Here is a 15,964-nt window from a genome sequence, read left to right as displayed (position 1 = left end):
GTTGTTTTAATCTGTCTCACACAACATAATCAGTATTTCTTAAGGACTTTAAAAGGTAAAAATCATACAGGGTGTGTTCTATTTTAAACAAGACAGTTATTTAAATTTCCAGAAAAACGGAAGATCTGACAACAATGTAAATACCACCGTAATATCGGGTACATCCCAAGACCCTTACACACCAAAATCTATAAAAAATCGTGTTAGCCATTTCCGAGATAATTGAGACTGTATATTGATCTGTTGTATCCTTATATAGTAGAAAATGTATTAAAAGGACTAATACTTTCACCAAGAAAATAGTACCTACGCAAAAAGTATATGCAAGAAACATAACAAAAGCTTATAATTTTCGACAACATTAATTATTATAATTATAATAATATAATTATTATAATAATTATATAATAATATTAATAATATTATTATATAATTATTATTATAAGAAAAAGAACCATTTTACCATGTTGGCAGATCCAGTGACAGTAGTCTAAATTACACCCAACGTCATTCCATAACCACTGGCGACCGCCATCCAACACCACACAGTTTTGTTCTCCATTGTAATTGTTGGGTTGGTCTTTACCCCAAGAAGGTCGCTGGACAAGTTCACCTTAAACAAAAATATATGAGCGTTTTAATCAAATATGCTTGACTTATGATAATATAATTATAATATATAATTTCCCCCAACCAGTTCGGGTTTACAAATGCTGCTGGTACTAGAGAGGCTTTGTTCTCAATACAAGTTTTATTCCAGAGATGCACAGACGTCAACTGCGACGTATACGCATGTCTGGTTGATTACGAGAAAGCGTTTGATCGAGTACAGCACGCCAAGATGATGCAAATACTAAAAGGAACGGGAATTAACAACCAAGATCTGAAAATAATTAGAAATCTTTACTGAAATCAGACAGCAAATCTCAGAGTTGAAGGTGAACACACTGACAATGTGAAAATCATGCGTGGAGTGAGGCAAGGCTGTATTTTGTCTTCAATCTGTACTCTGAAAGAATATTTATCGAAGCTTTGCACGAAACTGAAAAAGATATTCTACTAAATGGTTACCGGCTAAACAACATCAGATATGCAGATGACACCATAGTATTTGCGGACAACTTAGAAGACCTACAAGTTCTTGTGAACAAAATCACGTATTACAGTCAATAATATGAACTCAATATAAACATTAAGAAGACAAAGCTTATGATAATTAGCAAGAAAAGGATAACAGAAGGTCAACTCTACGTCAACCAATCCCCTGTAGAAAGAGTGACGCACTACAACTACCTCGCCACCATAATAAATGAAGAATGGACCAACAACCAGGAGATTAGAGCACGCATCGGAAAAGCTAGATCCACCTTCAATCGGATGGGCGCCTTCTTCAAGAGTCACAACCTCTTTCTTGATACAAAAGAAAAAATGCTGCGATGCTACGTCTTCTCTGTCTTTTTTATGGTGTTGAATCGTGGACCTTGAACGAAGATATGTGCAGAAAACTGGAAGCATTTGAGATGTGGCTAAATTGGGGAATGCTTAAGATCCCGTGCACTGACCGAGTCACAAATGAGGAGGTGCTCAGAAGAATGAATAAGAACCGAGAGGTACTGACCACCATCAAATCTCAAAAGTTACAGTTCTTTGGATATATTATACGAAATGAATTCATATATGCTCTCCTTCAAGCCATCTTGCAAGGAAAAATATTTGGAAAACGAGATCCAAGAAGAAGAACTTCTTGGTTAAAGAACCTCAGAATCTGGTTCAATACAACATCTGTGCAGCTTTTCCACGTTGCTGCATATAAGATAAAGATTGCCATGATGATCGCCAACATTCATAACGGATAGGCACATCAAGAAGAAGAAGAATGATAATATAGGTAAACCAGCGTCATTGTTATAATCAGAGAAGTAAAAATATCTTAGCAAAGACATGTATCATTAATGGTACCAACTGTCCTAATAGTCATGGTCTATATTCAGGATGGCCAAACGAAAACGAAACGGAATCATTATCAGAAATTGCGACAGCATTTTTGAAAAACCCATCGACATGTCTATTTTTGATTAAACGGAGTCATATTTAAAGCGAGTAAGAATCACTCCAACATAGAACATTTTTTACTTAGAATAAATTTTTCTACCAATTTAACACGTTCACGACGGCATTAAATTTGTCAGTAACATTTATTGACGTTACCAGATCCCTGTATCTGGTAACACTGTCTACTGTTCGGACGATACTAGACCTATGGGTCTGGTAAACATATCTATAAATAAATGGTTTCTGTGACTTTGTATTTGAAATTACCTTGAATCTAACACTGCCATCTCATAGTAAACACTCTAATCCATTTCTGGCAGACATAGCACCAGATTCCGATGTCCGGTAAAGTATTTACGGTATATAAAAAATATACTGATACTTATGTGGCAATTTGAAATATTTTACTTTTAAAAAATAAATAAAATGATCAATTTTTATTTAAAGTAATATTACAGTGTACAAAAATATATAATAATTAAAATAGTAATTAATAATAAGATATGTCTATCATTAAAACAAGTTAAGCACAAATCCGGTTTCTTTTCGCAATTTTCACAAAAAGTGTTTACTTTGGTCACCTTTTCGTAAGGAAGAATAATAAGCTGCCATTTGGTCACTGTAATCTACACCTTTTTTAGCTTTGTTGTAGTTTTGGATAACTTGCGGTTTAAAAATATATTCCACTGGTTTCTCCCTTGGTTTTGATCTCTTTTTCTTGCCCGTAGTGCAAAAATTTAGGGTATGCCCAGGTTTACTGGATAACATTAATACCGATCTCTTGTCTTGCCAACGGATTACCTTTATATTGTCCTTATTTTTGATGCCAATTATTTCATTTTTCTTTAGTTTCTTTTGAACTATTCCCTTTGGAATACCTTTTCGATTGCTTCTAAGAGTCCCACAATAAAAAGTTTGGCGATCTAATAGATCTTTTGCAAGAGGAATGCCAACACAACTTTCTGAGAATGGCTTTTGTTTATCATATTGTTTTTTTTCCACAGTAAACCATCACTTTATACGTATATCCACTGACGGTACATAGTTTATATAATTTAACGCCATATTTATGGCGTTTGTTTTTTATATATTGCCGCATACTCAAACGACCACGCCATGGTACCATACTTTCGTCTATGACTACATTCCGTCCTGCAGTCATGATTTTCATAAATCTGTCATTAAGTAAGTATAAAACAGGTCTGATTTTGTATAATTTATCGTTTCTAGTATACCGTCGTTATTTTGAAAATGTAGATACCGTAGAATTAACAAAAATCTGTCCCTAGTCATAACTGAGGAGATAAACTTATTGTTATAAAGGTCATTTTTGGACCAATATAATCGAATATTAGGGACCTTCACGAATCCCATGCAGATCACGATACTAAAGAATTTTTTAATTTCTTCTTTATTAGTCGGAACCCACTTACTGTTAGATTTTTGTTTGATACTATGTACACCAATTTCTTGTTCTGCATATCTATTGGTTTCTTGAACAATTAATTCCAAAATTTCATCTGTGACGAATAGACAAAAAATATCCAACGGGCTCAAATTTTCACATTGAATATTTATTTTAGAATCTGTAGGATACATCAAAATCTAATTTATCTGTTTCCTGAATGTCAGTCCATACATCTTCCTCACCATCACCTAAAAATAAAGATAATGAGAATCAAATTATAAGATTCATTTTTCTTCTTACCAATTTCTTTTTCCGATTCATAATTATCAGTTTCTATATCACTGGATACTTCTTCGTTCAAATATATGGATTCGTCCCCATCAGAATTGTCGCTATCTTCAATAGGAATGTATTCAGGATCTTCATCAGACAAGTTTTCAAATGGATCACTATCAGATTCACTTTCAGTTTGTATCCAAGCATTTTGGTGCTTGTTTAGCACCATTTTAACCATTTTTTCGCCTCTTTATTTTTATGGATTTTAATAAAAAAACAACAGACCTGTACAATGTTTACTATAACACTAATAACCAGATACGGAGTTCTGGTAAATCCCATAGCGTAAAAAATTTCTTTGTGGGACGTTACCAGGTGCTGGCATCTGGTAACTTTAAACAGAACTAAAATATAAAGCACATCATGACGATTCCGTAGGTACCTATATCATAATATTTAGTCCATTTTATCGTTGTTGGCGCTAGCGCAAGATCTCCAAATTTCAGTGCCGGTTGAACGTAAAGTTTATACCAGACCCATGTATCTGGTAGCGGCGTGAACGTGTTAATAATAATAATTTAAACAATTAAAAAATTTCAATTTTAATAAATTGAAATTTTTTAACTACTTACCATTTACCCACTTCCACGTTCTTGAAATTACGCTAGGCTCCTTCTGCGCCCCAATCCAGACAAATTGGGTTTTCAATTTTGATTTTCTTCTATCTAATTCTGTATGTAGAAACGTTGTTTGCATTGGACTCATCGAATGTATCAATTCACCGTATTGCTTTTGGCAATAACTTTTGGCATCTGCAAATGACCCACCTTTAGTTATTTCGAATTTGTAGCAAGTTTGAGCAAATGTGGCCAGCTCCGTTTCATCAGGAGAGTTTGTTGGTACGCACCTATCCAAAGAAAACTCTGTAAAAGAAAACATTTTTGTATATAAATTTATATAATGATATATCAGAAATGTTTTTGGTTAAAAGCTTGAAAGGGTAGTTTTAGAAGCTTAATTTACATCCAAGAAGTTATTAAAAATCTAATAGATCTAATGTAGAATCTAATCTAATAAAGAATAGAGAAGACAGTTGATATGGTATGGGCACATATATCTGGGCGTAATACACCAAACAGAGCTTCGCTGAACACATAATACAGGGTGAGTCATGAGGAACTTTACATACTTCTACCATATGTAGAGTCCCTCAGGGAGCATATCATGTGGCCACTAAAAAATGTCAACTCCTCTTCTTTATTAATTAACAGGGTGATTTGTGTAATTGACCATTTATTTCATTTTACTGTAGTGTTTATACGGGTCATTTGATTTTTTTAATTTTTGCATGATACAGTACACTACTATCAAGCATTCGACTGGTATTAGCTAAAATAAAAAATTCCAGGACTGGCTTTGAAAAAATTAATTTAGGGATTCGTATTAAATATTACACCCTGTATAATTTTTTTTTTTAAATGCAATAAGTGATTTTTAAACTACATAAATAGCCAATGAAAACGACATATGCCACAATTTTGTCGCACTTTTATTAAATTTTTAGTGAACGATCAAATCTTACCAAAAATAGAACAACCATAATGAAGTATCAAATTATAAGGTATTAATTTAAACAAATGTTATAAATTTCAAACATTTTAATTAAAATGAGTTCCTACAACATAATCTAATACGTAGAAAATTAACATCTTTACTGTCACTTTGTATTATCTCTACGATAGAATCAATTGTTTTTCAATTTTAAATTTTTACTCATAGATCGTATTGGGGCATTATTTTCGATAAATAATAAATTAAATTGATTAAAAAGTCAAACCTCTTGTATGTGTTAGTTTTTGTTGATTGTGTTAAAATTTTATGTCAAATAATAGTTCATTGCATCAACTGTACTAAATAAAAATAAATCTAAAAAAGTTTAAAATGAAGGTTGGCGTTGACCGTTTGACGTTTCTTGATATTTTATACCCATTGTCATTATTGTTATTATCAATTGTTATTTATGTGTACAAGAATACATATTTCTTCTGTCATATCTACGTTAAGTACATTGTGTTAGTTTTGGTAGAGCTTTTGTTACTTTCGTTCAAAATGCCACATCAGTTTTCGACCACAGAATATGCAGACATAATATTTGTTTATGGATTCTGTAATGGGAATGGTAGGGCTGCTAGTAGAGAATATCGCAGGAGATTTCCTAATCGTCGAACTCCCAGTCATCCAACATTTGGGTCAGTTTTTAATTATTTGCGAGAAAATGGCACTTTTCCTAGTGGAACAACAGAGCGACATGTAGATGAAGCGCAGGAAGATGAAATTATGGACGCCGTTACTATGAACCCTACAATCAGCACTAGACAAGTAAGTCGAGAACTCAATGTTACTCAATCAAAAGTAAGTAGAGTCTTACAAAAAAATAATCTATACCCATATCACATTCAAACGGTTCAGCGACTACATGCTGGAGATGAGATCGATAGGTTGGAATTTTGTAGATGGATTAACAATAATCGACTAACGCTATACAGGACACTATTTACAGATAAAGCCCAATTTACCAGAGACGGGATAAATAATTCACGAAATTCACATGTGTGGGCAGAAGAAAATCCCCATGCTATTCGAGAACGTCGTTCTCAGTTAAGGTTTTCGGTTAACGTGTGGATTGGTGTTATAAATAACCAATTAGTAGGTCCTCACTTTTTTGATGGTCCTTTAACAGGGCAGGTCTATTTGAACTTTCTACAAAATATTTTGCCGAATTTGCTTGCCAACGCGAACGTTCCTATCCGAGGGATGTATTTTCAGCATGATGTGGCACCCCCACACTTTTTACTGGCAGTGAGACAACATCTCAATAATGTTTATGGCAACAGGTGGATAGGACGTGCAGGTCCTATTTCGTGGCCTTCAAGATCCCCTGATTTCAATCCCGTTGATTACCATATTTGGGGACGATTGAAGCAACTAGTTTACGCAGTGAATATTAATAACCGACAACAATTAATTGATAGAATTATACATTGTTGTAATACTATTAGAAACGATCCCCAGAGTATCCGTAATTCAAAACGTCAATTAACAATTCGGCAACAAAAATGTGTACAGGCTGCAGGGTTCCATTTCGAAAATCTATTTTGAATTATTTTTATTTTGTTACCATTATTGTATCTTTTCCAGTTCTAATTTATGGGTTTGTCATAACTACGTACAGTAGTTACAGTTTTAGTTTTTTTTTTAAATTGTTCTTCGTTATTGTTAGTAGTTACTGTTTTTTGTTGTGCTGTGACTCAGTTTATCATTTCAATTAAAATGTTTGAAATTTATAACATTTGTTTAAATTAATTACCTTATAATTTGATACTTCATTATGGTTGTTCTATTTTTGGTAAGATTTGATCGTTCACTAAAAATTTAATAAAAGTGCGACAACATTGTCGCATATGTCGTCATTGGCTATTTATGTAGTTTGAAAATCACTTATTGCATTTTAAAAAATATATATACAGGGTGTAATATTTAATACGAATCCCCAAATTAATTTTTCCAAAGCCAGTCCTGGAATTTTTTAGTTTAACTAATACCAGTCGAATGCTTGATAGTAGTGTACTGTATCATGCAAAAATTAAAAAAATCAAATGAGCCGTATAAACACTACAGTAAAATGAAATAAATGGTCAATTACACAAATCACCCTGTTAATTAATAAAGAAGAGGAGTTGACATTTTTTAGTGGCCACATGATATGCTCCCTGAGGGACTCTACATATGGTAGAAGTATGTAAAGTTCCTCATGACTCACCCTGTATATGCTACGGAAAAAGCTTATTAAACAACAGCAGCGCTAACAAAGATCATGCCAAACATAAAAGGTCTGGGGACAGGTAGAAGGAGAATTCCTATGGAAGTGGTCCTCTACACCATACTATACGCAGCACAAATATGGCAGCAGGTAATGCATAAACAAAAATACAGAAGAATTCTGTATATAAGACGACTTCGTAGTTGCCTTATAAGTGATAGCAGGCGTGCCACCAATTCACTTACTAGTGAGAGAAAGAGCAATCACGTACGGCATGAGTGAAAACGACAAAGCAGACGAGATATGGGTAACCAACGCGAAATAGCAAGAAAAGTGGGAAAACGAACATATGGCTGAATAATAATAATAATAATAATAATAATAGCGTTTATTGTCCAACAGAATCCATTTATAGGACAAAATACAATACTAAAGTTAAAGTACTATAGTATATTAGTACAATAATTCATAAGTACTAATTAAATAATACATTTATCGAGTATTTTACCTTAACATAAAAAAACTACTCAATCACCTAGGTAGATCTCGGCCATCCTAGTAAGCTGCTTTAAACTGCAGTGAAATATATCGCAGTAAGTACTTAAGGAATTATAATAGTTGCACATGAGAAATAGAGGAGAATTTAACATAAGATTAGTTCTAGCTTGTGTATTTCTGAACGTAATCGAATTTCTCACTGGATAAGATGGAACGTTAAAATTTATTTGTCGAAGAATATAAGGGCAGTCAATGAGATTATGTAGTAGCTTGTACAGGAATATTAGGGAGGCATTAATTCGTCTAGATTCTAATGATACTACGTCCAAACCGTTACACAACTCACTATTGCTGATGCCCCTCTTGGGATATATGCCGTTAATTTTGAAAGACAAAAATTTTAAAAATTTACGCTGCACCTGCTCTATAAGTTGGATATGTACATCATAAAAAGGTGACCAAATGACAGAGGCATATTCCAGTTTACAGCGTACAAAAGTGTAATAAAGTAATTTAATTGCCTTAGTATTAGTGAGATTTCGACTATTTCTAATTATGAATCCATAAGATTTAAGTGCTTCTTTAACCTTTAAATTTACATGTTCAACAAAGGTGAGTTTATAATCAAATGTAACTCCAAGGTCTTTAATTTTATTTAAACGTTCAAGTTCATTGCCGTTGATAATATAAGGATGGTATAAATTAGACTGTTTCCTAGAATAACTAACTACTTTGCACTTATTGGCATTAAGATTCAAATGATTTGCATTACACCATTCATGTACACGATTCAGTTCACTCTACAAAAAATGACAATCATTAAGGTCGCTTATCAATGAATAAATCTTTAAATCATCGGCATAACATAAACATGGTGCAGAAATTGATTCACACAGATCGTTAATAAATAACAAGAACAATAATGGACCTAGATTAGAACCTTGTGGAACCCCTGAAGAAGCTAGGTACTTTTCTGATTTGTAACCATTATAAGCAACAAACTGCGTTCTATTTGACAAGTAAGACCTCATAAAAGTCACGGCATCCTCAGAAAGACCAAAGAGACACAATTTAGAAAGTAATACGCCGTGGTGAATTCTGTCGAACGCCTTCGTAAAGTCAGTATATATGACGTCAACTTGACTTCTATTATCTAGGGCCGCTGAGATATATTGTGTGACCATTAATAAGTTTGTCACAGTGGACCGGTTGGAGACAAAACCATGTTGATGAGTGCGTGAGTAAATACGATTATACAAAACTATTTCAAAGACTTTCGATAGATTGCAAATAATGGAAATTGGTCTGTAGTTTTCTACCTGACCCTTTTCACCAGTTTTGAATATTGGGCACACTTTTGACTCCTTCCAGAGACTCGGATATTCCTTGTTAAGAAGACATAAATTAAAAATTTTTAATAGTGGCACAGTTAAGGCACCTATGCAATCTTAACCAAAAAGGATGGAATATTATCAGGTCCACACGTCACTTTGTCTTTCAATTTCTTACTAGCCAAAATTATCTCAGACTCTAAAATAGGATAAAAATTTAAGTAATCCGCGTTAATTGAGGAAGAGTTAACCTTACAATTAATATCTGATGACAGAAAAACACTCTTGAAAAATTCTGCAAACATATTCACAATATTTTGTGGGTCGGAGGTAGTAATATCATTATATTTCATCAGAATAGAATAGATCAGAATTGAATAGACAAGAACACTCATACCGGACGTGAAAGACAGACAATAACATAATGGAAGTAGAAGGAAGAGAAGAAAATGAAGACAAAGACATGTTTTGGTGGCTTCTTCTTCCTTCTTGTATATAAGCTTTAAAGTCTGTTTCTTCTTCAATATTAGCTTCAATATTCAATACTTCTTCGCCCATTTGGTGACTTATCTTGTGCTATTCGTACTATCCTATCATCTGCCATTCTACTAATGTGTTCGTTCCACTCCTGTTTCCGTTTTGTCACCCATACATTTATGTCTTCTATATTGCATGCTCTTCTTATGTTTTCGCTTCTCTTCCTATCCAACAAATTTTTTCCTGATATTCATCGAAGTATTTTCATCCCTGTTGTTTCTAGTAGTCGTCTAGTTTTAGATGTGTCAGGTTTTGTCTTCACCGTGTATGTTATTATAGGTCTAATTGCTGCCTTATAGAATTGTATTCTGATAAACTGAAACTGAGAAGTCAAGCAGTAACATCTTCAGAAGATGCCAACCCCTAGTGTTGGCGAAACGTCGAAAACTAATCTCAGAATACAACAGCCTAACAGCCCGAACAAACAGTTTAACAAGTTAGACGATGGCCGTGAAAGTCTAACGCAGTTTTTAGATCTTGTTCTAAAAAGTATCTTCTAATAAAAATAAATTCTTGGAGGTATCCCCACCTCATCAGGAAAAGTTATTATGCCAGAAATAATCTATAGTACTATTAATTCCACCACAATCACCCAGTCTGTATACTATATTTATAATACTGTAATTATAACTAAGAAATTAAGATTTCATGGAATCCGGAACCGTTGATATTATTTAAGTAATCACTGTTTGTGTCGATAGACTTATATAATAACAAAAGATCCGTAATTGAAACTGAAGTTACGTTTCATTAAATCCTCGTAAAATTAGTAATAAATAAATGTTGTTTCGTTGAAGAATAAAGTTGCTTTTTAATAGTTTTTCATGAGCGTAGAGGACAAGAGGCAGAAGAACATTTTAGTTAAATCTAAGTTAAACGTGCTGCAAGAAAACAGTCTCAGAATATCTTTCCGGGAGAAATTTGAGTGTCCATATTTTTTTATGAGTAGCGCTATTATTGTATACTGCTCACCTTCTTTTTATAGTGCAGCGGGGAGATTATCTAGCTACTTTTTTAACCGCATCTTTAACTTCAGGATGTGTTGGTGGTTCCTCTTCCCTCTCGTCTATTCCCTTTACCTCATCTTTTTCGTCTTCCAGATTTTCTTTTATCTATTTTATCTATCTATTCAATACATCTTTCCTTATTGTTAATAGGTCGCCATTCTAACATTTGCATTGTCTTGTGGTTGCCTTGAATTCTTTTCTGTTGATGTTAACTTTCTTATAAAATGTTCTGAATTCTTTCTCTCTATTAGGGATCTCTATATTTCTTATTTAAATGATTTCATTTTTTCTTTTGTGTATCCTCTTTTCTTCTCTTTTCTTTATTTGGTATTTCTCTACAGTTGTTCTAGTTCATCTGGTAAGCATCTTTCTGTAGGTTTCGTTTTTTTTTTGTTGCATTTTTGCATTTATCGTCAAATTAATTAGTCTCAGAATGACTTGATACCGTCAGCTGAGGAAATATCTTTACAGCGTAGGAAGTGGGAGTAAATCATAGTTTAGCAAATGCCCCATAAAGGAAAAAATCGCCATAAATTTGTGAATGAAACATGTGTAGTGATATTTGTCAGTCATACATCGGTAAAATAAATATTTACCTAGGAGAAATTCTTAAAAATCTCACGAGATATAATAGTGTTTTATCTCACCTGATCTAAGAAAAAGAAGAAGATAACTAACATGCAACATAAATTAAAAACCTTCATTTTGAAAAGATCTTACCCCAGCATCCAACACGTGGGTTGTGAGAAACTCCAGAGTTCAGAGACCGTTTCAAGTTCAAATTTCACCCCAAACGCCAACAGCGCTTCAGTAGCTTTCGAATACATATTTGTCTACAATCTGATGCAGTCGGGTCAGACGGCAACTAGATATACCGTGAGTGGTGTCGCTTTCAAGTTGTCTGGGGTTTGTCACACTCCACGTGTCGGAATTCAAAAGTTTATTTTTTCACCCTCGTTGATTTGGAAATAATGGGCGACTATGAAAAAGAGCAGGCTCATCTCATGCGTATGTAGAAGAGTATAAAAATGAAGACAAATTTATTGATCAACATGGTTCAGAGACAGAAGACAATATTGACAATGTAAGTATCAACAGCGATTATCTCGATATGGAACAAGAACCCGAAGAAGAGAATGGAAATCAGCAAGCTGTTGTAGTAAGTATCAGACAAGGTTGTTATTATTCCGGAAAGAATGGAATGAAATTGATTAAAGAACATAATAACTGAAATGTTGCAAAAAGAGCAGAAAACCTAATTACACATTTACCAGGAGTCAAAAATCATGCAAAGCATGCCACGACACCAATTGAGTGCTTCCTGCTATTTATTAATGGACAAAAAATGATTGCTGACTTGGTTAAGCATACTAACCAACGAATTTCAGAAAAATCTGAAAGTTGGAAGAACTCTCCACATTATGGGAATACGTCTGTAATAGAAATCAAGGCTGCGTTGGGGCTCCTTTAACTGTCTGGTGCATTCAGAAATAACCAACGTCGTTTATATGAATTGTGAAACACTGACGGAACAGAAATGGACGTTTTACTTTGCACAATGAGCCAATGTCGATTCGAATTTTTAATTTCATATCCAAGATTCGATAACAATCAAAACCGTAAGAAAACGTCAAGATAGATAAACTAGCTCACGTCAGAGCATTCTTCGATAGGTTTGTGGATATTCTCCCTCTGAAATTTTGACAATTGACGAGAAGCTTGAATCATTCAGAGGGAGATGTGCTTTCAGGCAATATATGCCAAAAAAGCCATCGAAATATGGAATCAAGGTACATGCATTAGTTGATGCACGTACGAACTACCTACTCAATATGGAGGTGTATGTGGGACAATAGACGGAAGGTCATTCCGAGTTAGCAGTTCCCGAAAGACATTGTAGAAAGATTGATTGCTCCCGTGTCTGGGACCAAACGCAATATAACGTTTGATAACTGGTACACTAGTCGTGATCTCATGGTGAAGTTGCGTGAGACTCATAATTTAACTGCAGTAGGTACTATCAGGAAAAATATGCCTGATTTGCCAATAGAATTCCTGCAAGGGAAAGGAAGAGAAGTTTTTTCCGGTATATTTGGATTTCAGAATGGATACACTATTCTTTCGTATGTACCAAAGAAAGGAAAAGTTGTTTTACTCTAACTTCTCTCTTCTCTCCACCATGATACAACACTAACAGATACTTATAATAAGCTGCATAAAATTATTTCCTTTTATAACTCGACCAAAGGCGAAGATGACATAGTAGACGAGCTACCTGCAGTCGTCGCTGGCCTTTGACAATTTTTTTCTATCTAATGAACACTGCAGAAATCAATAGCCAGATCATTCACAGACAAAATAACGATAGTCCTAACATTGCTGGAAGGCTTTTCCTAAAGAAACTGGGGAAGAACAGAGAAATAATGAGTAAACCTAGATTATCTAGAGAGTTGAAAAGCAGTATCCGAAAGATTTTACTTGAAAATTATTCCAAACCACCTGCAAAGAACAGGAAACCTAATCAGCAGGGACGATGTTCAAAATAACCCAGAAATAGAGATAGGAAATCTAGATACGTGTGTGAGGCATGTGAAGCCTTTTGTGTATAAAACACTGTGTGATATACTGCGAAAATTGCTCTAACTTTAAGAACTGATAACTCAATAACTAATCTGTAGAATTTGATTCTGTTTTTTTCTTTGATAAGCTAGTTACTCCTTCTATTGTAGTTTCTTATTTTTATACTTAATCCAGTAAAATAAGGCAAAAAAGGGGGCAAACCTCGGAATGAAAGATAATAAGCTGAAAATTTGCATACGTCTTTATTTTGATGGTATAAAACTTACCTCAAAAGTCTCATATAATCACGTGTCCGCGACTTAAGATATTAAAGGTCAAAGGTCACGAAAATGAGTTTTCTGCAAATATCTCGTTTCCCTTACACTTTATGACATTTAAGGTAGTAAGAAAAATTGTAGAATGGAAAATTCTCTTCAATTTTTGTCTCAAGTACTTTTATGTACCTTCAACCCTTCTTAAGATAGAGCGCAAAGAGTGGGGGACCGCTTACCTGTGTATACGGTAACGCGAAGTCAGCCAGTAGGATTCAATAAATAATAAGTTATATAGTTAATTATTTACTTAAAATACTATTATTATCATTAAATTTTTATTATTTATTATTTAATAAACTATATTTATAGATATTAATTATAAAATATATATTTTTTATATAATATTTATTTTATTTTTACTCAGACTACACTAAGAACATTAAAGCAATGGAACAACTAAGAAGAACTGCCGGTATTTTTAAATCTTACGAACTCCGTTTTGATGAAACAATGAATGTGCCTATCAGCCAAGAACAATTTTTATTGCACACATCTAATAAAAAAATCTTTATAGACATGCTTATCGACAAATTAAAAGCTGTTAATATCACTACAAAACAAGCCAGAGATGATGCTGATGTTCTCATTGTAGAAACAGCTATTGCAGAGTCTGAACATGTAGGAAAAACTTCCGTCATTGTTGGAGAAGATATTGATTTGCTAGTTATCTTGATAGGACGAAGCTCAATCACATCAACAAAAATTTTTTTTTTTAAATTGGTAAGGGTAATGCGGAGACAAAATTATATTCATCGAAAAGTTTTGATAAATACCCTCATTCTAAGAAACACATCTTATTTTTACACGCGTTTAGTGGATGTGATACGACTTCTGCGATTTATAGGAGAGGTAAAATATCGTTTATTAAAATGTTCGAAAAAAATCACCATTTACATCAGTCACCTCAACTATTTCAACAAAAAAACTGCTCTGTACAAGAATTATTTGAAAATGGAGTACGTATTTTCTTAGCAGCGAATAATGCTCCAACATCAGAAGACGATATAGACTCTTTTCGATACACCCAGTTCATCAAATCAACAAGACTCAACAAACCAGTGCAGTTATCAAGTCTTCCACCTTCAAGTGCAGCAGCTCGTCAGCATATTATTCGTGTCTATTATCAGACCCAAATTTGGTTGGGAAATGATTTAGAACCCCAAGAATTCGGCTGGGTAATGCAAAATGAATTTCTGGAACCAATAACAACATTATTACCGCCAGCACCAGAAGAACTGCTGAATACAATATTTTGCAATTGCAAGAAAGGTTGTGGTTCTAATTGCGGATGCAGGAAATCAGGATTGCAATGTACTTTAATTTGTGGGCAGTGTAATGGACAATCATGTCTAAACGCTTCATCAACTTCAGATGATTTCAATGAAGAAAGTGAATATGCACCTGATATTCTTGAATATTTTTATTCTGATACTTTATTAAACGAGAATGATGATGATGAATCCGATATTGAGCGGTCAGAGGAAGAAGAAGAAGAAAAAGACGATGAAGAAGAAACTTAATACAAAAATATTAACCATACATATTAAAAGAATATATATTAGGTATATTTGTAACTTTAATAAATCGATTATTGGATTAATAAATAAATATATAAGTTTAAAAAATAATAAATATGATTTTTTCAGTATTTAATTAAATATAAAAATGATTATTGTTGAATTCTGTACTTGATATTAATTTATCGTATATACAGCTGTTAAAAATATCATTAAAGGTCATTTGAAAATATTTTATTTAATATTGTATGTTTGTTAAAAATAAAATAAATATTATATAAAAAATATATATTTTATAATTAATATCTATAAATATAGTTTATTAAATAATAAATAATAAAAATTTAATGATAATAATAGTATTTTAAGTGAATAATTAACTATATAACTTATTATTTATTGAATCCTACTGGCCGACTTCGCGTTACCGAATACACAGGTAAGCGGTCCCCCACTCTTTGCGCTCTATCTTAAGAAGGGTTGAAGGTACATAAAAGTACTTGAGACAAAAATTGAAGAGAATTTTCCATTCTACAATTTTTCTTACCACCTTAAATGTTATAAAGTGTAAGGGAAACGAGATATTTGCAGAAAACTCATTTTCGTTACCTTTGACCTTAAATA

General features: G+C 33.3%; 1 protein-coding gene across 1 annotated transcript in view; it reads right to left on the bottom strand.

Annotated features, from left to right (window-relative positions):
* fw (CUB and Sushi multiple domains furrowed) overlaps nt 1-15,964 on the bottom strand; it is a 118,603-nt gene that overhangs the window by 16,606 nt on the left and 86,033 nt on the right. The window contains exons 5-6 of the mRNA XM_072542405.1: nt 4,369-4,659; nt 464-613 (exon numbers count right to left, since the gene is read on the bottom strand). Of these exons, the coding sequence (XP_072398506.1) occupies nt 464-613; nt 4,369-4,659 (441 nt within the window). The remainder of the gene's footprint in view (nt 1-463; nt 614-4,368; nt 4,660-15,964) is intronic.

The sequence above is a fragment of the Diabrotica undecimpunctata genome, chromosome 8 (assembly GCF_040954645.1).
Source record: "Diabrotica undecimpunctata isolate CICGRU chromosome 8, icDiaUnde3, whole genome shotgun sequence".
Lineage (NCBI taxonomy): Eukaryota > Metazoa > Arthropoda > Insecta > Coleoptera > Chrysomelidae > Diabrotica > Diabrotica undecimpunctata.
Note: the sequence above shows the minus strand (reverse complement) of the source record. Positions and strands in the feature narration are given on the sequence as shown.